The 20,811-nt window shown below is 64.2% G+C and overlaps 2 protein-coding genes across 9 annotated transcripts in view; one reads left to right on the top strand and one right to left on the bottom strand.

The window, feature by feature from the left end:
* TSPAN18 (tetraspanin 18) overlaps nucleotides 1-3,751 on the top strand; it is a 170,896-nt gene extending 167,145 nt beyond the window's left edge. For all 7 annotated transcript variants that reach the window (XM_070563824.1, XM_070563827.1, XM_070563823.1 and 4 more), the window contains one exon: nucleotides 651-3,751. In XM_070563824.1, the coding sequence (XP_070419925.1) occupies nucleotides 651-698 (48 nt within the window). In that variant the 3' untranslated portion in view covers nucleotides 699-3,751. The remainder of the gene's footprint in view (nucleotides 1-650) is intronic.
* On the bottom strand, nucleotides 3,675-20,736 carry TP53I11 (tumor protein p53 inducible protein 11). 2 transcript variants are annotated; one of them, XM_070563831.1, is made up of 8 exons: nucleotides 20,403-20,736; nucleotides 10,278-10,355; nucleotides 9,389-9,548; nucleotides 8,769-8,827; nucleotides 8,508-8,556; nucleotides 8,138-8,234; nucleotides 6,690-6,791; nucleotides 3,675-6,193 (listed from the first exon to the last, which is right to left on the bottom strand). In XM_070563831.1, exons 3-8 carry the CDS (start codon nucleotides 9,515-9,517, stop codon nucleotides 6,060-6,062), a joined length of 570 nt encoding a protein of 189 aa, XP_070419932.1. In that variant the 5' UTR covers nucleotides 9,518-9,548; nucleotides 10,278-10,355; nucleotides 20,403-20,736; the 3' UTR covers nucleotides 3,675-6,059. The 2 variants fall into 2 exon arrangements, with proteins under 2 accessions (XP_070419932.1, XP_070419931.1); XM_070563830.1 differs by lacking the exon at nucleotides 10,278-10,355 and having other exon boundaries at nucleotides 20,403-20,569.
* Nucleotides 20,737-20,811: the final 75 nt, after the last annotated feature.

A 20,811-nucleotide genomic window follows, 5' to 3' on the forward strand; every position in this document is an offset into this window, starting at 1 on the left:
TGGCGGGGGGTCCCCCCTGAGTCAGGGCTGCTCAGCAGGCGTTGAGAGCTTGTGCTCCTGACTCCGGGGAGGGCTGCGTCCACCTTGCCCGTTATCCTGGAAACTTCGTACTGACCACGTCCTATAAAAGAGGCCTCGTTACAGCATAGGCGGCCCCTTCTCCTTCAAGCCCACCCCTCCCTGTGAGCTAGCAGAGGCAAGCGCAGGTTCTGAGCCTGGACTCTGGGTCAGAACGCCTGGACTCAAACCCTGCTCCCCCGCTCCAAGCTGTGTGACCTTAGGCAGGTTACCTGACCTCTCTGTGTCTCCCTCACTGTCTGTGAAGAGGTGTGTGGGTAAGCACTTAGAACTGTGCCCTGCACACGGTGGCGAGCTCTCCATACCTCCTCACCAGAGAAGGGAAGTGTCCGGCCGGTGGTGCCGCCCGCAGTAGCAGCAGCTCTGGATTTGAACCCATGTCCCAACCCCCTTCTTGCCATGACTACACTGCGTCAAGGGGACCAGGGGCTGGCGAGAGGGGCTCGCGGCGGGACAGCGTCAGGAATCCCCTCAGTGGGAGATGCTGAGAGTGATGGGCGGCCCCTCCTGTCCCCGGGGTGGGCGGCCCTGTGGGTCTGCGGCCACCTGACCAGCCCCTCCTCTCTCCGCAGCTTCTCGCCATGATCTTCGCCATGTGCCTCTTCCGGGGCATCCAGTAGCGGCCCAGCCGGGAGCCCGCCCCCACCCCCGCCCTCCAGGCCGGTGGACGGGGGACCACGGGGCGGGGGGCGCAGGAGAAGGGGGAGGGAAATCGCTATTTTTTTAACAATACAAAATGAAGACAAAAATACAGCCTGATGTCCCCGCCGGCCCAGGCGCTGCCAGGGGCTCCCCGCAGGGCCCGGCGCCTGAGCCCGGGGCGCAGTCTGGCCTAGGGAGCAAAGGAGCCCCGGCCCAGGACCCTCCTCCGCTCAGCCCGACGGCGACCGGGCCTGGGCCCCCTCCTCGTAGCTTCAGGACCTGGTGCCGAGGAAGTGATGATCTAGGCAACCAGAAGCCTCGGAGAGAGGGCGCCACAGCCCAGGGGCTGCAAGGAGATTCGGGCTCCACGTCCCTGAGGATCGGAACCTACGTGCAGTCTTTGGTCCTCCGAGGATGGTGCTGTCCCTGCCTCGGGCTGGGGCCAAGAGTGGGCTTCAGACACTGGATGCAAGGATGGCCCGGCTGGCGAGGTCCTTGCCTTCCCCATCTGTTGGGCCAAATAATCGGGAAGGCCCAGAGAGGGGCAGTTTCTCATCCACAGTCACGCAGCACATGCATGATGACTCTCAACAAGGACCTGGTCATCGCCGGGCTGCCTGTCACGCCTTCCAGGGCTCTGTCGGTCCCCGCCGATCCGCTGCTCGCGCCCCCTCCCTGGCCTCCACATCCTGGTTTCCCCAGAAGAGAGAGGGCAGGCTGGCCAGGAGCCGTCTCTTCCCAGCTCTACAGCTAAGAAAATTCTGGACTTTTTTCCCCCCTGCCCTCCCTCCCGCCTCCCCACACCTCTCAGCCCCCAGGAACACACACACGGACACACACCACAGTCCCTTTGCCACACTGCCCACCGCGCCCCCCCAGCCCATCCCCTTCCTGTTCCCCACCAGCTCCCTGGCTCCTGGGCTGGAAGGAGCCCCCAGGATCATCTGGCTCTCCTTGAGGTTTGGATGTCTTCCACAAGATCCCTGCCAGACTTCTCTACCCTCTTCTTACACACCTCCAGGGACGGGGAGCTCACTACCTCCCAAGACAGCCTTTTGCCTTTGGACTGCTCTGACTTTAGCTTCACCTCAATACACAGAGAGGTTGGTTTTGCTGTGGCTCTGTCCGTGGCCTCCCGCGTGCTCGCTCTCCTTCCTGAAGTGTTCAAACCACCCATTGTCTCCCCCCCACCCCCAAGGCCCCTTGTCTCCATGCTGAAGAACTCCAGGACGTCATGGCCATTTCTGCCGTGACGTGGTCTCCTGTCCCTTCCCCGTCCACGGCGCGTTGCTGAGAGCTCCCTCCAGGCGCGGGCGGGGACAGGTCTCCCCACAGACGCATTCACACCCGCGCAGCACCCACAGTTCAGCCCCCATGCGCTGGCCTCAATTCTAGCCCGGTGTTGGCAGCAGGTGGCAGGATGCCTTGACCCCCATCGGTCAGGAGTGGCCGCCGGAGGCTGCACCAAGGACAGTCTGGCCTCAGTGGGAGAGGACAGTGTGATCCCGACTAGTAATGTCTGCCACAGACGTGGGAGTGGGGGCGCAGCCTGGTGCCGCTCCCCTCTCCCCTTCTCTGTCCCTCTTCAGGGTCTGGGAAGAAGAGCCCTTTCTGTCTCAGGCCCCAGGCCAGCGTCCAGCCTCCCCTTCTGCTTCCCAGCCACTGGGAGACAGAGCTGGGCCTGGAGCCCCCTGCCCCCCCCCCCCCGAGATGCAGCCAGAGCTCCGTGGCCCTCCTCCCATCTCTCCCACCGCACCCCTGCTGTCCCCACCAGTCCTGGCCCTGGCCCTGCTCCCAGGTCTCTGAGCTGGATCTTTCCAGATGGTCCCCGGAACAGCCTGTCCCGGCAACTCTGTGACACCATGAGCTCCCTAGCGACTGGCCATCCCTGGGACCCAGGGGGCCCTGCAGCCCGTTCCCCCGCCCAGGCTGAGAAGGGCCTGCTGTCTGGACCCGCCCACACGCTTAGCTCCAGCTTCCTGGCCAAGGCCCATGGCTGGTCTGAGGTTGACCAAAAAATGAACAAAACAAGCTGGGCGGGGTCAGGGTCAAGTCGGGCAGCTGTGTGGCTCCAGGCCAAGGCGTCCCCGGTATCCAGGCCCATCTGGTCGCCCACCGCCCAGGAGGACCTGGGGCCTTCAGCATAAGAAAAGCCTGGCATCTGGAAGCACACACTTCCCCCGTCTCTCCCACCCCACCCACCCCCGGGCCCCCTAAGAGGGAGGGACGCAGGCCATGGAGGAGCCCCGGGCTGAGGTGGTTCACAGGTGGAGGTGAGACTGCCCTCCCCAAGGCCTTCCAGAAAGGTGCCAGCGAGCCCTGGGCCTGTCCCACGGACCTCCCCAGCCTCCCACCAGGTCTGGGGCCGGGGAGGGACAGCAGGCAGACACTGCTCCCTGTAGCATCAGTCCAGGCGGGTAACTGTCTGCAGGGCTGGCTGCCGGAGCCCTTTCCTAGGGGCTGGAAGGAGAAAGCTCAGCCCCCATCAGACAAGCCTCTCGGGCTCACGTATCTGGCTTGGCCGGTCCAGATATAGCCCATAATAGGTGCTGGTGGCAGTTGGGGGGGGGGTTGGGGGGCAGGGGTGCAATGCCTCTCTGCCAAGACTTCCAACCCCACTGACAGGGAAGGCCCTGCGTGGTCACGCACCCCACCCTGCTCCAGAGCTGTGCCCCTTAGAGAAGGGAGTACATCTTAGGGGCGGGGGCCCCTCCTCGGCCCCCCAGGCCCCTCTCCTGTCTACACCTAAGGGGCTCAGACAGGGTCCCCCAAACCAGCCGAGGCCCCCACACCCCCCCCTCCTCATGGGTCCCGTCTGGAAAGTCTGTTTTGAACCCTGTCCCCGTTCCCCGCGGTGGATGCCAGAGCTAACTTATCCCGTGTTCCTGTGAGCCCCTTTTTATATTATATATCGAAAGGAGTTTTTGTAATATAAAACAGGACGCCCACACCAATGGGTTTGCACTGGTTTTTGTGACTGTTTCTTACAAAAAGACAAAGGAACGAAGAATAAATAGTGACCGTGAAGAAAGGTGGTCTTGATTTGAGGGGAGGGGCTGGGGGGGCAGGAGCTTGGCAAGACGGCCCTGGGTCCCTGTGGCAAGTTTTCTGGATCCCCCCAAACCTTTTGGATGGGGAGCTGGGCCCACACAGGCCTCCTCACTAGATTGGTGGGTTCTTTGTCCTTGTCCCCTGGTAACTGCCCCCACCCCAACCACGACTCTTGGCCTTAATGTGCCCCCACCCCCACCCCAGGGCCGTGTGTCTGTGTGCCAGGCCCCCTCCCTCCCATGTCTAAGCAAGCAGCATGGGATTCACAGCACTGCTGTGCCACAGCCCGGACATTCCCATGCCAGCGGGTCCTTACTGCCACCCCGCCCCCCTGCCCCCAGCTGAGGGAGGGAGCTTGGCCGGCTCAGCCTCAGAGATGCCAACCCAGAGCCCGAATCCCAAGCCTGTGCCCCCGCTCCCCTGCCTGCCTCCCAGGGGAATCTATCCCGCGCCCAGGGGTCATGAGGACAAACCGTCCATCACCCACTGTGGACTAGCCAGGCCTTAAAAGGCACGGTCAGACGGAAGACGTGGCCTTGGCCCGCAGCCACTGCCCAGTGGCCACCAACACCACCTCCCAAAGGCGACCATGGGATCCCGGCCGCCCAGGGCTCAGCGGGGGGCAGGGTTCTGGGGAGACACACAAACTTCAGAGGCAAGAGACGGAAGCCAGGGAAGAGCGGCCCTGTGTCTGTGACCAGGCTCCCTCCCGCGGGGCCTCCCCTCAGGTGTGGCGCTGCAGTGGTGCCACCGCTCTGCTGGGCACAGGGGACGGCAGTGTGGGGCCCCGTGTGGGCCAAGGAAGGTCCCCAGGCAGATGCCCACCTGGCAGCAGCCAGACCGGGGCCGCCCCTAAGGACCATCCATCACCCCTGAGGACCGTCCATCTCCCCCTAAGACCGTCCATTGCCCCTGGGGAGTGTCCATCGCCCCCTAAGGGCAGGGCTGTCCACCACCCCTAATGACCGTCCATCACCCCTGGGGACCGTCCATCACCCCCTAAGGACCGTCCATCACTCCTGAGGACCATCCATTGCCCCCTACACACACTCTATCCCAAGAGGGGCAGTGAGTCCGGGCTTGGGCTGCGGCTCTCCACCCCTGTCCCCAGAACCCGGGGGCTGCCATCCCTGGTGGGCACATTCTTGTCCCAGAGGGAAGGAGAGCGCTGGGGGCGGGGACTAATGGGGAGCACACGGTGCTGTGGGCAGGCATGGGCTTCAGCTCTGCGGGCCGGCCACCTTGTCCAGAGCACTGGGGCCGTGGGGGGGGGCCCTACTGAAATGTTTCCGTGTATTTTCCCCGCAGAGTTTGAAGAGCACTCAATCCTAGTCCGCCAGGCCTGGGGGGCAGCCCAGGCCGGAGGTCCAGGGGGCAGTAGCCTGGGGAGGGGGCATGGGTGGGGAGGGGCTGAGCCAGGCGGACATCAGACCCAGAGGACACACCAAGAGACAAGGAGATGCCACTGCTTTTCTTTCTTCCTCACCCCAAACCCCATCCCTTTCAGGTGGCCTCCATCTGGGGTTATCTGTGTGTCCCTCTCTCAGGGCCAGCCTGTGGGTGAAGCCCGGGCAGCCTCCAGACCCAGGCCGTTGTGGGGTGGGGGCTCCTAGGGGCCTCCAGGGGAGCCTAGAGCAAAGCCCCAGGAGGCCCGTGGTAGCCAGGCTGCCTGGGGACAGGGCTCTGGCTGCATGTGGCCCAGCTCGCAGAAAGGCTGTAAGGGGAGTGCGCAGTCAGAGGCAGCCCCGCCACCCGCCAGCCCCAGCTGGGCTGTGGGAGGGGCCGGGGTGTGTGCTCAGCAGGTGGCGGGGCCCCCACATGTGAGGTGCAGGGGGACAGGGTCAAGTTCCTGGCTTTTCCAGCACAGACAGAAGCCCAGTTCCGGGCTTCTAGCTCCGGCACTAGACTCGGTGGGGGGGAACTGTGGGGGCAGGACAGGGAGGCAGGCCACAGCCTCCCTGCCAAGAAAGGAGGGCCTCCTGGCCGAGGCGGGGAGCCTCGCCCTAGCCCAATGCCCCGTGGCTCAAACTCTTCAGTCGGTGTCTGTCCAGGGGGCCAAGAGACCCAGGAAAAGGGGGCGTCACTGTGTGGTGAAGGACGGGGTGCAGAGGCCCCATCCCCCCAAAACCTACAAGCCCAGAAGATCCCAGCATCCAGAGAGGAGGGCGGCCCCCCCGCCTGCCGGGGGCAGGGCTGGGCAGCCCAGGGTCCTTCCTGCCGGCCAGGAACCGAAGAGAGACGAAGGCGCCAGGGCCTCCCTGCCCAGCAGGGCCCCAGCTGGCCGGTGGCTAGACTTTCTTGGGTTTTCGGCCGACTTGGTAATAGTAGTAAATGCTGATGGCAACGAAGAGGAGGCGGCTGGCCAGGAGCAGCAAGATCCCCATGGACACAAGACCCGTCTCGGCCAGCGTGGCAGTGACCACTGCGGGAGAAAGGCCGGGAGGGGACAGAGGTCAGAGGGCTCCCCCCAACCACGCGATGCCATGCTGACCCCGCCCTGAGCCGGGATCCTGCAGGCTGGGACGGGCAGGACCTGCCCCCTCACCAGACCCCACACATGTCTGACGGCCCCCACGAGGCAGGGTCCGGGGCAAGCACATGAGCAAAACAGGGGCGTGCCGTCACGCCTGCGCTGGAACACATGTGCGCATGTGCACGTTCGGGAGGCTGCAAGTGCACCGCGTGTGCAAGGCTGTGCCGATGCACGTGTGTGTAGGCAGGAGGGTACAGGTACCCACCAGATGTGGAGCACAGGTGTGCAGGCACACAGGTGAACCCAGCCACACGAGGCCCTCCCCCTCAGACGGCGCTCCTCACTTCCTGGAAACCCAGGTGGGAAGACGTGGCAGATGGGGGCCCAGCAGCCCTGACGCGCCCGCCCCCCAGCCTCCCTCCCTCACCGCGACCTCAGGACTCACCCAAGAACTGCACCGCGAAGTAGCAGGCTTCGGTGAGCAGAGTCCACCGGATGATGACCTTCTCCGCCGTGTAGAGCGCGTTCCACATGATCAGGGAGATGCCTGGGGCGGGGGACAGAGCGTGGACTGGGGGCGGGGCCGCCTGCCCCCCACCGCCTCCGGCAGGGCCAGGGGCCTGGTCTTCCTCCCTGTAGCCTTATAAGGCGAGGGAGCCAGGATCGCGACTTCCACGTCTCCTGCGCCCACTCACATTCCTCAGTCGAAAACTCGGCCATCCATCCGTCCCTGGTCCCATTCCTGCCAGATCTGACTTGGCAGCCTCAGCAATAAGCTCCTCGCAGTTCATTTAATTTCCAAGGCGCCACGGGACACTGGGCAAGTCACGGCCCCTGCCTGGGGCTGCCTTTTCATTTGTAAAAGAGGAGGACTGAGCCCCTATCACATGGGTCAGGATTCTGCAGTGAGGGAGACCACCGAGTGGGTGGGCCCCTGGTCCTTCCATCCCCTTTTCTTTCCAAACGGACTCCTAGAGACGGGAAACCGCCCATTCGGGAATCACGCAGGGAGGCGTTAGGCCCTATTTTTCAGCGGTCCCAACCCCAGCCTAGACTCGACCTCCTACCCAGAGTCTGCTGGCTCTGAGCTCCAGATTCGTGCTCATTTTATTTCAACAAACCGAACCGTAACCGTGTAACTCCAGCCCTCCGCGCGTGGGTGAAGGGCTTCAAGCCGCCCCAAGCCTCACCACCCACCCCCGGCCCCGGAGGTACTACAGTGGGCCTTCCAGGGTTGAGCAGAAGTGCCATGGGCACAAGGCTGGGCAAACTGCGTGTGCCAAGGCACGGAGGCCTTCTGAAACAGGACTGGGCATCCCGCGGTGCAGCTGTGGTGCAGGGCCCGCTGTGGGATGTGGGGGAGGTGGATTTAGGAAGGCAGGCTGGATCCACCCCACAGACGACCTTGATTGCCAGGTGGAGCTGAGACTTTACCCTGCAGGTAATAGGGAGCCATAGAATGTTTTGGAGGGGAGGTAGGGAAACCATCTGTGCTAGGTTTTAGAATCTGTAATCGGCTTCCTAACACTGTGTGACTCAGAGGAGAGGACGCAGAAGGGGTTCAAATGAGAGGCCCAAGGGTGGAAGACTTTTGCCTCCTCCTCTCGGCTGTGAGGCCCCTGGAGGGCAGGGCCCGGGTCTCATTCATCTCTCTATCCCAGTGCCCAGGTGGTGCACTGTACACAGCAGGCGCTCCATAAATGCTTATCTCCAAAGACAGCAAAGGCAGAGCCCCAGTCCACTGGGTGCGTTCCGCCCATGGCCACAAGATGGCGGCACACACCCGGCAGAGATCAGCTCGCCGGCCAGATGGGGCTGGGAAGGGGCCCCGGCACGAGGGAGGCTCCCGGCCCCCCGCGGCTGCCCGTCCCCCCAGGCCTGCGCAGTACTCACTGAGGAGCGCGCCGCCGTAGAGGCGGATGGGGGTCTTGCTGGTCACCTGGGCCCCGTCGAAGACGGCATCATAGAGCTGGTCGGGGAAGGCGAGGGCCTGCGGGCGCGGGCGGGGGGGGGGGGGGGGCTTCAGGTGAGGGTCACTGTTGAGACCTCCCCTGGTCCTCCGTCCCTCCCCCAGAAGCTGGGCCGGACCGTGCCTGCCCCACCCCTCATGCCGCGACAGAAGGGCTGGGGTGCCGGGGACCGGACCACCGACGATGGCACCTGCGATGCTCCGGGCAGGCGGCGGGTGGGAGGAGGCCCAGGGAGGCCCAGGGACAGGGCAGGGGGGACAGACGCAGGGCCAGGGCCGGCGGGGCGGGCTCACCATGATGGCAATGCCGGAGAAGAGCACAGCAGACACGAACTGCCAGAGCCTGGGGGCACAGGGACGCAGGTCAGAGCCAGGCCCGCGGCCGCCCCAAGCCCCAGGGTCCCTCCCCATCCAGCTGAGGGCCCAGGGATGGCCGGTGTCGGGGGAGAGAATGAGGGGGGATGGGCTCAAGGTCAAGCGGACACAGGCCGGTGGGCAGGGTCCTAGGCAGCCCCTCCCATGACCCCCCAGCCCCCAGGCTCCCGACAGGCTCACCTCAGCCCCAAAGGCTCGCGAACAGTAAACTTGATTTCATTGCCCAAGACCTGGCTGATCTGAGGATACACGGGGGTCAGAGGCAACAGAGACGGCAGCTCCCAGCACGCCCAGCCCCTCCCGAGACCCCTGGCATGCCCGGGGCCCCACCCGGGACCTCTGCCTAGCCAGAGGGTCACCCCCTGTCTGCCTCCCTGACACCAGGGCTTAAGGGAAACTGAAAGCACAGCGGCTGAGAATGACGGCTCAGGGGTCTGCCTGAGGCCTGGCTCTGCCTTACTGGTGTGGCCTCGGGCAAGGCCTGAAGCTCTCTGAGCCTCAGTTTCCTCATCTGTAAAATGGGTTAATAACTCTGTCCACATCTCCCAGGGCTAGAAGCAGGTTCAGTAACGCTTATCAAGCAGTCATGGGACACTGCACACATAACACGCCCTCCATCCACTCTAACGATCGGCTTTCATTTTTGTTATTAGTCCCCTGGCGTCTCTGTTAAGTTTCCAGAAAAATGTGCCACGTCCTGGGCTTCCTGCAGCTACGTGGGCCCCAGCTGCTCTTCTCGCCACCCTGGTGCTCAGGGCGGACTGCAGGCGTGGCTGGCTCCAGGTGCCCTCTGCACCCACCTTGGAGCGGTGGACCTCCCCGTCGTCGTCCTCCCCACCCACGCCGAGGATCTTGCGGGTCTTCAGACGGCTCACGAGATCCGTCTGGCTGTGCTTCTTCATGAGAGGGGGAGGCTGCTTGGCCGCCATCTTGTCTGGGAGACCTGTGTCTGCGGGAGGGCTGAGAGGGGAGACACCGGCCTCAGGCCACTGGTCCTGCCCAGCTTCCAGGCCTCAGGGGGCAGCCAGCAAGTGGGACACAGGTGCCTGAGGGCCCAGACCCAGGGCTGGCTCCCTAAGCATGTGCTGTGTGACCACAGGGGCAATCCCTACCCTCTCTGGCCTCAGCTTCCTCATCTGTAAAATGGGTTGGAGCAGATGCTCCCAAGGCCCGTCCAGCTCTGCCAGCCCATCTGGCCCAAGTGGACATGGCACAGCCCAGGTGAGCAGGCTGGAAGGAGCTCAGAGACGGCCCTGGAGGAGGGTGTGGGCCCAGCACCAGGCATTCGGGTAGATGGAGACCCCACCCAAAGGTTCCCGGGGATGGAGTAAAGAGGAAGGCAGGGTTCAGAAGAGGGGAGGACCTGACGACACCTGGGGCGGGGGGTCCTGAGTCTGTGTGGGTCCAAGCCCCCCACTGCCCTGCAGCCCAGACCAACCCGGCTGCCCAGGACACCCTCCCTCCCTCGTATCTCCCAGACAACCTCCTTTGAACCTGCCGGTGCCGACAGAAGGGGAGGAGGTGGCCCTGGGACCCAGCTGAGCCAGGGGAAGGAGGGCCAGGAGTGCTGGCAGGGGTTCTGTTCCAGGCCTCGTCCCCTCCCTGCCATTGGCATCACCACCACCCCCCGTGTCTGCCCCCAATCCCCACAGCCCCCAACCCCACCTCGGGCCCGGTCTGGCGACCTACTGTGTGCAGGCACTGGGCCGGGCGACGGAGACGCAGAGATGAGGAGCGGGCCGGTCCTCGCCTTCGGTCAGCAGAGACCTGCGTGGAGGACGGGGAGTGGAGCCCACAGTGAGGGAAAGGCTGTGGGAGCCACCGGGGGCACCGGGCTCCTCCCCCACAGCCGCCCTGCCAGATGGGGACTCTACGCCCATTCCACAGATGAGGAAACCGAGCTCAGGGGGGCTCCACAGAGACGGGGGAAGCACTAGTACCCCTCCCAGTGCGTGCCCGCCAGCGCTGGGGGCCTCCCCTCTTCCAGCATCCCACTGCCACCCGCGGCCACCCTCTGGCAGGGCAGGAAGACACCCCCATTCACAGACACGGCCCAGAGGGGACCTGAGCTGGGTTTGTGGACCTCCCTGACCAGGCCTGGGACTGGGTCTTAGCCATGTGACCCCAGGCGTGAGCCCCAGCCAGGGCTGCCAGAGGCTGGAATGTCCCCAGGTCCCCTCTGGTCCTCCAGCCTCCCAGCATCTTCAAACAGAAGAAAGCAGCCAGCAAACCAACATGAGAGCAGAGACGGCCCTGTGGCTTCACGTCAACTTGGCTCCAGACTTGCATAAACCAGGTGGGCTGCCGCCAGCTGGAGTGTGGAAATGGCAGCAAAAGCGGGTATGTGGGTCTTCACGGGGCCGATGCCCCAGCCCCATCCCCATCCGTAAAATGGGGGCAGCAAAGCTTTCTCCTCCCACGCCCGCCCGGGGACACGGGAGGTGGCCAACGGTGACCAGGAAGCCAGTTCCAATGCCCAGTGCCAGTGGGCTGGAGGCATCTGGACCCCCCCCCGGGGAAAGCCAGGGTCACCACGCTGCTCCTTGGGCCCCGGGCACCGTCACAGCATCTCAGCCACTTCCACGACCTCCTTGTGAATCCAGAGCGAAGCTATGATCAGCCTCTGGCCCTTCCGCTGCCAGGTGGGCTGGCTCGAGGCTGCCCACCCACGAGAGCCACACAGCTCAGGGGCCCCCCCTCCCCCGCCCCTCCGCACAGGAAGCCCCTGGGGCAGCCCGGCCGGCGCCCCTCCCCTTCTGCCTCCCCCCGGCCTTCCATCTTTAATCTACACACAGCCAAACGGACCTTTTTTTGCTGTACGGTTATATGAATTTTAGCACACAGAGCATCTCCAAATGAGGACACAGGGCAGGCGCATGGCCCCAAACCACCTCATGCGGTCCCCGGCACACGCTCCCTTCACGGCAACCGCTGACCTGTCGCGTGCCACTAGGCTTACGCCTGCTGTTTCAAACGTTCAGTGAGTGGAATCACACGGGAATGACTTTCAGGACCGGCTTCTCTCACTCAGCACCACACCTTCGAGATCGCCCCAGCTGTCGTGCGCCATCGACGGCCCACTCCCCTTAGTGGCACAGCCCATTCCACGGAGGGACGGCCCGGGTTAGCCCGCCACTCACAGGGGGACATCTGGGTCGTTTCTGGATTTTGATGACTATGAACAGAGCTGCTGGAAACACCTGCGTACAGGTTTTTGTGTGACTGTAAGCTTTCATTTCTTGAAGGGAACAGCGGGAGTGGAAGAATACTGAGTTAGATGGGAAATCGGCCTTTGACTGGGGGACAAAGTGCCCTACTGTGTGCCAGAGCCGCCAACCGCGGGCACCGCCCGCAGCACATGAGCGGACCCGTTCCTCGTGTCCTTGCTGGCTCCAGGGATGGGCAGACCTCCCATGAGCCCCTCAGATGGGACCCCCTGGCTCTCTAACCCTTCTCGCCCGGGCCGGCCGTGCTGCCTGACTCCGTCCTTCCGGGCTGTGTGACTCAGGCACGTCGCTCACAGCCTGGGCGGACGGGGCGCTGACCTGTCAGCCATCGATCAGAGAAGTCACTCCTCCTCTGAGCATCCGTGAAACGGGAACACCAGCCCTTCCTCTCCCCCTAAGGCTGGTCTAAGGAGAAACGAAAGAATGGACAGGAAGCGCTTTAAAAGGGCCAGCGACCTGCCACAGCCAGAAGGCCAACGGTTGGGAGCTGAACAGCTGAAGCCACACTCTCTGGGTTCAAACCCTGGATCCACCACTTCTTAGCTGTGCGCCTGTAGGCAGCTCACTGAATCTCTCTGTGCCTCAGTCTCCCCATTTGTAGTTGGGAAATAAAGGGTCCTGCCTCACAGGGAGGCTGAGGACACACATCTCCATGCCTGTGTGAGGTAGGGCCTGGCCATGGAAAGGGCTGGATTGAGGTGGCACATAGACACAGAAACTCACACCCTCCCCACGCCGTTCACGTAGCAGTGGCTCCAGGGGTGGGGGCCAGGGAGGGGTCAGGAGAAGCACTCAGTCAGCGTCCGCCTGGGCTGTCCGTGACCCCGGCTCGTAGGGTCAGTTGCCTTCCTCTGCCGACGACCCTCCGCACCAGCACACACAGTGACCCCCTCCGCGCCACAGGCCTGAACCCGCAAAGCAAAGGCTGCGGGCGTGGCAGTGCCAGGCTGCTGGGGCTGGGGGCAGAAGGGGACTGCGGTGTCCTGGCCCCACTGGACATCCCACATCACCCTTCAGTGGGACAAGCTTAACCCACAGGCACTGCCATCAAGTTCAGAGCTGGTGGGACCCACTGTGGCCGCCGCCAGGGGCCAGCCGCAGCCAGGAGTGCACCACTGACAAGGGCCTGTGGCCGCCCAGGGAGAGGACGATCTTGAACTTGAGCTCCAGAGAGTAGGTTCCCCCGCACCTGCCTCAGCACATTAGCTGCTCCGGGCGCGGAGTCCCTTCTCCACCCTGGGGAGGGCGGACAGGCAGCCGCGATGCTCCCAGACACAGGCCAGCCCCGAGGTGGGCCCCACCCCTCCAGTCTGCCCTTGAACTCTCCCCGCTTCGAGGCCACTCCAGGAGTGTCTTTGAGGCCTGGCCCCACTGCGTGAGTACAGAGGGCACTTCCCGCCATGCCCCTCCCTGGCCCCTGGGGTATGCCCTCTGTCCCCTTTTTCCATTCAGCTGTGCACAATGCAAAAGGCCTGCCTGCAGGGCTGCCTTCCGAAGGACCCCCAGGGCGTCCCAGGTGCCAGGCTGCCCAAGGGTGGGGGAGAGCTGGGCAGGAGGCTGCCCTCCACCCCCAGACTCTCCTGGGTGGACCTGCCAAGCAGGGAGAAGGGACAGTGGCTTGCAGCCCCCCAGCCCCTGAGCTCACGACCCTCTGCATTCTGCCCTGGCCAGCTCTCTGACCTCAGTTCTCAGGAAAGCTGGCAGACCGCTGTCCTTTTAACGCCCTGACGCCCTGCTCTCCGCTCCCCCACCTCCATGCTCCTGGTCAAGTCGGGTCTTTGCACAGCCCCTCCTCGGGGGGGCCTTCCCCGGCACGGCGCCCTCCCTCCCCTGGACTCTCGAGGGTCTCCGTGTGGACCACTGGCCACTTCCAGCCCATCCTCCTGGTCACATCATGGGCACTGGGCTCCCTGAGACCACCAATCTGAAGGCAGGGCTGACTGTGCCCCCAAGAGTCCCCCCACTGGGCCTCGGCACACAGCGGGCACGGCATGCACACGGGCAAATGAGCGACCGCTGGGCTGAGGGAAGGAGGGCTCCCCAAGGCCACCCAGCACGCTCAGGCTCACCCCCAGCTCTGCGTGGCAGGGCCCAGCTGGTGGCCGAGGGGGGCAGGCAAGAGGCTGTGCAGTCAGGCTGGGCTGGGTTGGAATTTGGACACCCCTCCTGGCCAGGTGGCCCTGGGCGAGCGGGTGGTGAGGGCTGGAGACCCTAGGAGAGTGGGTGCAGATGCTCTGGGCGGAAGGCCCAGCCTCTGGAGTGCCCAGGAGATGTGGAGGCTGGAGGGCTGGGCGAGATGTCACCCCCCTGTCTCAGAAAGCTGCAGCCATCATGAGAAGACAAGCGCCACCGGGCAGGGGTCTGTGGATTTGTCCACGGGGCCTGGGATGGCTCCTGGCCCAGGAGGAGCTCTACCAGTGTTGGTGACCAATTACTGAGTGGGGGGAGGGCTTGAGACGCCGCCTGCTGGCCGTGGTCCGGGTACCTGCAGCCCCTCCCCCTTCCTCATGTCCAGTGACATCTGAGGCCAGGAGGGAACATCGCCACAGAGCTCCCAGCGGCAGCAAGACAGAGGGGCCGTGATGGGGTAGAGACCAAGCAAAGCCCCCAGAGAGGGCAGGAGGCCAGGAAGGGCGGGCTCATCGGGGGACAAGTGTCAGGGGAGGATGACAGAGTGGGGGGGCGAGTACTTAACGACTGCGCAAACTTGGGCTCAAACCCCAGTGCTTTGTCTCAACTGTTCTGTGACCTCAGGAAAGTTACTTGCCCTCTCTGAGCCTCCACCTCCTCCTGTGTGAAACCCCACTACTCCCTCTTCCCAGCTTCCTCCCTCACCGCGCAGGGAGGCATCGGAGGGGCTGGCACCCTTTCCGGGCTCCCTCAGGACAGCAGCGAGTAACGTTAACGGGGCACGGGGCCGGGACATCATTCCCATGCTGGTCCTCAGGACTTCTCCCAACCCGCACCCCCCCCTTGTCTTCCCAGGAAGGCTGGTTTCCATAGAAACGCATGGACTGCAGCGTTGTCCCCTTCACGGAGACCGTGCCCATGAGGGCTGCTTAGGAACCTGACCGGGAGGGATGGGGGGAGGAAGGGGCCTGGGGCCCAGAACACCCACCAGCTGCCGGCCGCCGGGTGACTCAGGGGGACGTCACTGCGGCCGAGCATCCCAGCCAAGAAGCTCTTCCTTCTCCAACAGGGCTCTGAGGGGGCAGCACACTGTCCCTCCCCAGCTGGTGAGGGCTGGAGGTGGGCCAGGCCTTGCAGACCAGGGGTTCCCTGGAGTCCCCAGGACAACGCTATGAGAAGGGCTGTATTGTCCGCCGCATCTTACAGACAAAGAAACCAAGGCCCAGATGACGTATTCAAGGGTCTCTTGGAGTGAGTGACAGAGCTGAAATTCACACCAACTCACTATGCTTTAACGGATGTCCCCAGAGCAGTTGGGGTGTGTGTTGGGGGGGGCAGTGCTGGGTGAGCCTGACCTCCAAGAAGAACCAAGCTCTAAGCCACGTTCCCCATCGGTCTCCTCTTGAAAGCCCCTGGCGGGTGGCCAGCATCTACATTCCTCCCTGGGCTCCTGCGGGGCCTCGGGCTAAGGCGAGACCCATTGTTCTGTTATCACATTGGTGCAAAATAGCTGGAAACGGGGCTGGGGCAGGGCCACACAGGAGCGGGGCTGGCAGAGAGAGATGGGGTGGCTGGCCAGAGCTCCAGCAAGGGGGGCCCTCCACCGTCCACCCTGTCGTCCCTCCCTGGGCCAGCCCCTCACCCACATGGGCAAGATGGGGTCTCAAGACGTGCAGCCAGAACCCACCACTGGGGCCCTGGAGCAGAGCCGATCTCACGTCTCCAGGGCCGTAATGGATGCTTGGGGAGGAAGGGACCTGCGTTCAAATCTCGGCTGTGCATCGCTAGCCCCGGGCCTTGGACAGATTCCCTCCGGGGAGCCTCCATTCCTTCCCTGGAAGTGGGGTGACCACGTCTGACTCAGTAGGCTGTTGGGAGGGTTGGAGCCAGACGAGGAAGTCACAGGACACAGAGGACCCTGGATGGATCGGTTGCACTACTGACATCATCAGGGTGGCCTCCGGGGTGCAGGTTTTAGGGGGCGTCTCGGGGCCCACGGGGTGAGTGGGGAAGCCGAGGTGAGGCTGCCACGTGGCAAGGCTTCCCTGCAGGGTGTCCCCTGACAGCGTAACTATCCTGTATCTATCCTGAAGGCTGGGCCTCAGAGAGCCAGCCGGGGGCGGGGCTGCATTCCCCCATCCCTCCGTCCAGCACCACTGCCCAGCGGCTCTGCGTCGATGCTGCCGCACAGGGCGAGGGTGACAGAGGGCAGAGCTGGCAGGGTAGAGGAGCGAGCACGGTGCAAATCCTGCAAGGACAACAAACCCAGCCCCCACGACGAAGCTCTGTGATCAAGAAAGAGATTCCACGCCCGTTTCCAAGACCCCCCAGGCCCAGGGCAGCCGCCGGTAGCAAAGGATTTGCACAGAAGCTGGAAGGGTGGTGGGTGAGCCCTGCGTCACTGGGCTGGGGGACAGGACAGCTGAGGCCACCAGCAGACTCTGCCATGGTGGGTAAGCCGGGGCCTGACCTTGGGACTCAGTTTCCCCATCTACAAAATGGGAGTGTGGTCTCTAGGAACCCGCCTGGCTGCAATACTCGTGATTTGGCTTCCACACTCCAGCAAGCAAGGCCCGAGCTCCAGCTGCCCCGCCCCCAGTCCCAGCGCCTGTCACTGTCCCCAGGGACCCACACCTCCCTCCTGTCTCTCCACTTGTTCTCTTTTGAAGGTGCCTGATTTCCAGAAAGGTGGAGGAAAGCCCAGATTTTCATACAAACGTCTCCAACGGTTCAAGGACCAAAAGCAAACATTCCCTATGGCGTTGGAGGATGAGAGGGCAGGGCAGAGGGCAGGAAGGAGGCACATCCCGGGGGCTCCCCCAGCGCTCTGAAGCTGCTGCTGTGTGCAGGGGGCCCAGCCCTCCGCCGGCCGGCCATCCATCACCACTCAGAAGTCACCGGGAGGGTCTTCCTGTCCCCAGTGTCGCTCACAAAGGCATGTGGAGAACTCCTGTCCTTTTCAGCTCAGGGGCAGGCCAGCCTCGCGCATGCCCAGCAACCACATGAGGGCCCTCAACGGCGGCTGGTGCTTCCGCGTCCCATGGGGCCCGAGGTCTTGTGAGAAGGCCCCGGACACATCCCTCTCCCCTCCCACCCCTCCCAACTCCCCAGCTGCCCAGGAACTTGTAGGAGGAGAGGCGGGCGGGACGGGAGTCTCCTTGAAGGATGCTCCACCGTTTTGAGCCAACTTTTTCAGAAGCAAGCGGTGATCTGCCCTCTGGGGGACGAGCGACACAGGAGAAGAGTCCCTGTACTTGTCCCCGACCCCCATGAGCCAGGACCACGGTCCAGGGCCACCCGTCTCCTGGGGGTTTGGGGCTCTGCCTTAGTGGTTAAAGGAGTGGGGTCATGACTCCAAAGGCCTGTGCTTAAATCTGGACGCTGCCACTTATTAGCTGCGTGGCCTTCAGCCAGGGTCTTGGTCTCCTCATCTGTTAAATGGGGGTGATAATGACACCTACCTCCCACCACAAACACCCAGAATGGGAGCTGTTGTGCAGCAAACACGTACTAACAACGTTGTTGCTATTTTCAGATTAGGACACTCAACTTCTTTGCCTCAGTTTCCCCCTTGACCATATCAGCTTCAGAGCAGGTCCCCTTCCAGGGCCCGCGGGGGCTCCACGCAGATACAGAGTGGGGAAGAGGGTGACCACGGGGAGGAAATGGGAAGAGAGAGAACAGGGTCCCCGTGGGTCATGGGAAGATGCTGGCCCCAGGGCACTGGCTCCAGCGGTGCTGGGAGACCGTGGGGAGGGGCTGGCAACAGGCTGCAGGTACGGAACCCCTCAGGGTACTAGGTGGCTCCCCTCCACGTCCCCGCACTTGGCCAGACCTGGCCCTGGGAGGGCACCACCCGGGCTGCGAAGGTTGGTTGAGATGCAGGAAGAAGGGAAAGTATTATGGGCCAGGACTCAGACCAGCAGGCACCCCGCCCTGCAGCTGCCGCTCCTGGGCTGCCTGTCTGGGGGTGATTTGTATGCTGTTTCTGAGCATCACTTCCCTCATCTGTGAAACGGGGGGGCTTCCCTTCTCTTCCCCACCCCCTCACTCCACTCCAGCTGCGCTGGCTCCTTGTTGTTCCTCAAATACAAGAGGCACATTCCTGCCTCAGGGCCTTTGAACAGGCTGTTCTCTGCAGGATCTTTACTTCCCAAGCCATCCTCACAGCTCACTCCTTCCAAGCTTTAGCTCAAAAGTCACCTCCTCCAAGAGGCCTCCTTGACCACCCTATTGAAAATGGCAATCCCACCTTCCCCAACCTCAACACTCAACTTTTCCACCTCACTTCCCAATAGGCCATATAATTTGCTTCTTTCTTTCCTTAGTTAACTGCCACTCCCCTTTAAGCGTCAGCTCCATGAGGGCAAGCATCTTTATTTTGTTCACACCTGTCTCCCAGGGCCTGGAACTGTGCCTGGCATTCTGCACGCAATCGTTTTTGGCACAGAGCTCACAAACATTTTGTCCAATAAGTAAAAGTAAAGAACAGTCCAGAAGTGTGTGCACATCAGGGGCCATTGTTAATTACAGTGCCCCCTACTCCCTCTCTGGAGGGGCAGACTGTTGCTCCAGCAGAGGGGGCGCTGCCATAAGACCTCGGGGGAAGGGAGACAGCGGAGTGTGGTTGGAGACTCTGCGGGGGTGGGGGGGGGGGGCTGGGGGCGGGGCCCGGCCGAGAACAGGCCTGAGCTGTGGGTCCCGCAGGTGTCACCCGCCACAGGTGGCCCCGGGGCTCTGAGCCTCAGCCCGCCACTCCAGATTTGGAAGGACGATGGAGCAGGCAGCGTGTGCAGGCAGAAGGGGAAGCGAGGACAGCTGGCTCCCGGGACACCGGGGCCAGAGGGGACCTCAGGGACCAGACGGCCCATTTCTCAGATGGGGTAACAGAAGCCGGCGGATTGCGCCGTGTCTTATTCCCTAACAACCCAAGAAGAGAAATCTTTCCTCCCGGTGGGCTGAGAGTGGGGCTTCGGCTAAGGAACGGACAGCGCGCCCTCCTGGCCCTCCAACAATTCCTCCCGCCCCACCCGGTGTCCCTGGTATCCGCGGGCTGCAGGAAGAGAGGGTCGTGGTCCCCTCTGCACAGGCAGCCAGGGGTGGAGATCCAGGGAGCCGCGCAGCCGGGGTGGCCATCCCTGCCCCCCGGGGCCCTCTCCCCGCAGGCCGGCCCCCCCCCCCCCCCGGGAGAAGTTGGTCTGCAGGAAATCAGCCAGGAAGCGCGGGGCGCTGGGGCGGCCTTGGCCGACCGCGCTGGGCTTCGGAGGAACCTGGGGATTTTCAGCCCCCGCCTCCGTCGCCCCCGCGGAAAAACCCGCTCCCCCACGGCCGCCAGGAGGCGGCGGGAGCCCCGGAAGGGGTGGGGGCAGGGGAGGGTGGAGCGCCGGACCCTGGGGGGCGCGCGGGGGCTGGGCGCGGCGTTCTGGCCATTCCTTTGCAGACCCCCAGGAGTGGGTGTGACTGTTCTGCCCACGGCAGGGGGCCCCAGCCCACCCAGCGCCAGGCCAATGGCCCACACCGCCCCCTTCCTGCTAAGGGCGCGACTTACGGGAGACCAGGGGGCGTCTGTCTCCACCTGCGCTTCCCCTCCTCGCCCCTCCCAACAACGGGGGCTTGGCGCGGCGTCGATTTCTGCCTCGCCCCACACCCCGAAGCCTGGAGCCTGGGGTCTCTCCCAGTCTCGCTCCTCCCCCTCCAATGTGTCCTTTATCTCCCAGCTCCAGACTCTCATCCACTTTCTGAGACCCGGGCCTGAGGGCTGGGGACCCCAGGCCGGGAGCTCCGGGCTGTGGGGCGCCCCGGATGCTCCCGCCCACGGCCCCCCGAACCAGAAGGTCGAGCCCGACTTGTGGGCAGCGGGAACTCCGCCGCCTCGGTCCACGGCCCTGCGGGGGCGAAGAGAGAAGGACGCGGACTCGCAAGTTTGTGCCGCGCACTCCTTGCACCCGGGAACAAAGGAAGGCGGGCGGAGGGGAGCGATGGAGGGAGGAAGGGACAGAGAACCGAGCGCGGGGACCGAGTCGGACCCCAAGGAGAAAGAAACTGCTTTTCGCTGTTTCTCTCTTCCTCCGAAGCAGAGAGCGCGAGCCCGAGAAAGGGAGGCCGAGGGCGATATAAACAGCCCAGGAGGGAGGAGACGGCGGAGCACGGAGGCCGGGGGCGAGAGGGAAACCGAGTCAGAGGGATGGGCAGCGAGCGGAGAGCGCGAAGCAGAGGAACACAAGGGCCTGCGGGACGCCGCCTTGGAGAGCCGCGGAGGAGACCCCTGGGGTCCCGGCAGGACGCGCCGGTGCCAAGCGGTCCTGGGGCGCCCGGCTTGCGCGCCGGGCATCCTCGCTGTCCCCAGCGGTCCCTGGGCCGCAGGAGCCCGCTGGGCTGCGCTGCGCTGCGCAGGCACCGGCCGGCGGCGGGAGGGGAAAGTGCGAGGCTGGGCGCGGCGGCGGGGAGCAGAACTTACGTTGCTAGCGCATGCTGGCGCCGGCGCTGCGCGGAGCTGGCGGGCGCGGGGACGCGGGGGCCTCGGCGCCTCACATCGCGCCGCCCGCGCGGGCAGGGCAGGGCCGGGCTGGACTGCGCGCGGAGCCCTGCGCGGCCGCGCTTTGCCTGAGTCTGGCGGCCAGCGCTGGTCCCTCCTCTCGGTTCCGCGCACAAGCCAATGGCGCGCCGTCCCCTCCCACGCGCCGGGCTGCCTCGCCCCCGAGGGTGGCCGGCGGGGCGGGCGGGAGAGAGGGCTTGGGGGGCCTTCGCTCCGGGGCTCCCCGGCGAGGCTTTCCCGGAGACCGCCTGCGGGGGGCGCGCTCACGCCCCGGGGGAAGGCGCTTGGGAGTCGAAACGGGGAAGACTTTCTTGGCAAGTTCCAAAGACTG

The sequence above is a fragment of the Equus przewalskii genome, chromosome 11 (genome assembly GCF_037783145.1).
Source record: "Equus przewalskii isolate Varuska chromosome 11, EquPr2, whole genome shotgun sequence".
Classification (NCBI taxonomy): Eukaryota; Metazoa; Chordata; class Mammalia; order Perissodactyla; family Equidae; genus Equus; species Equus przewalskii.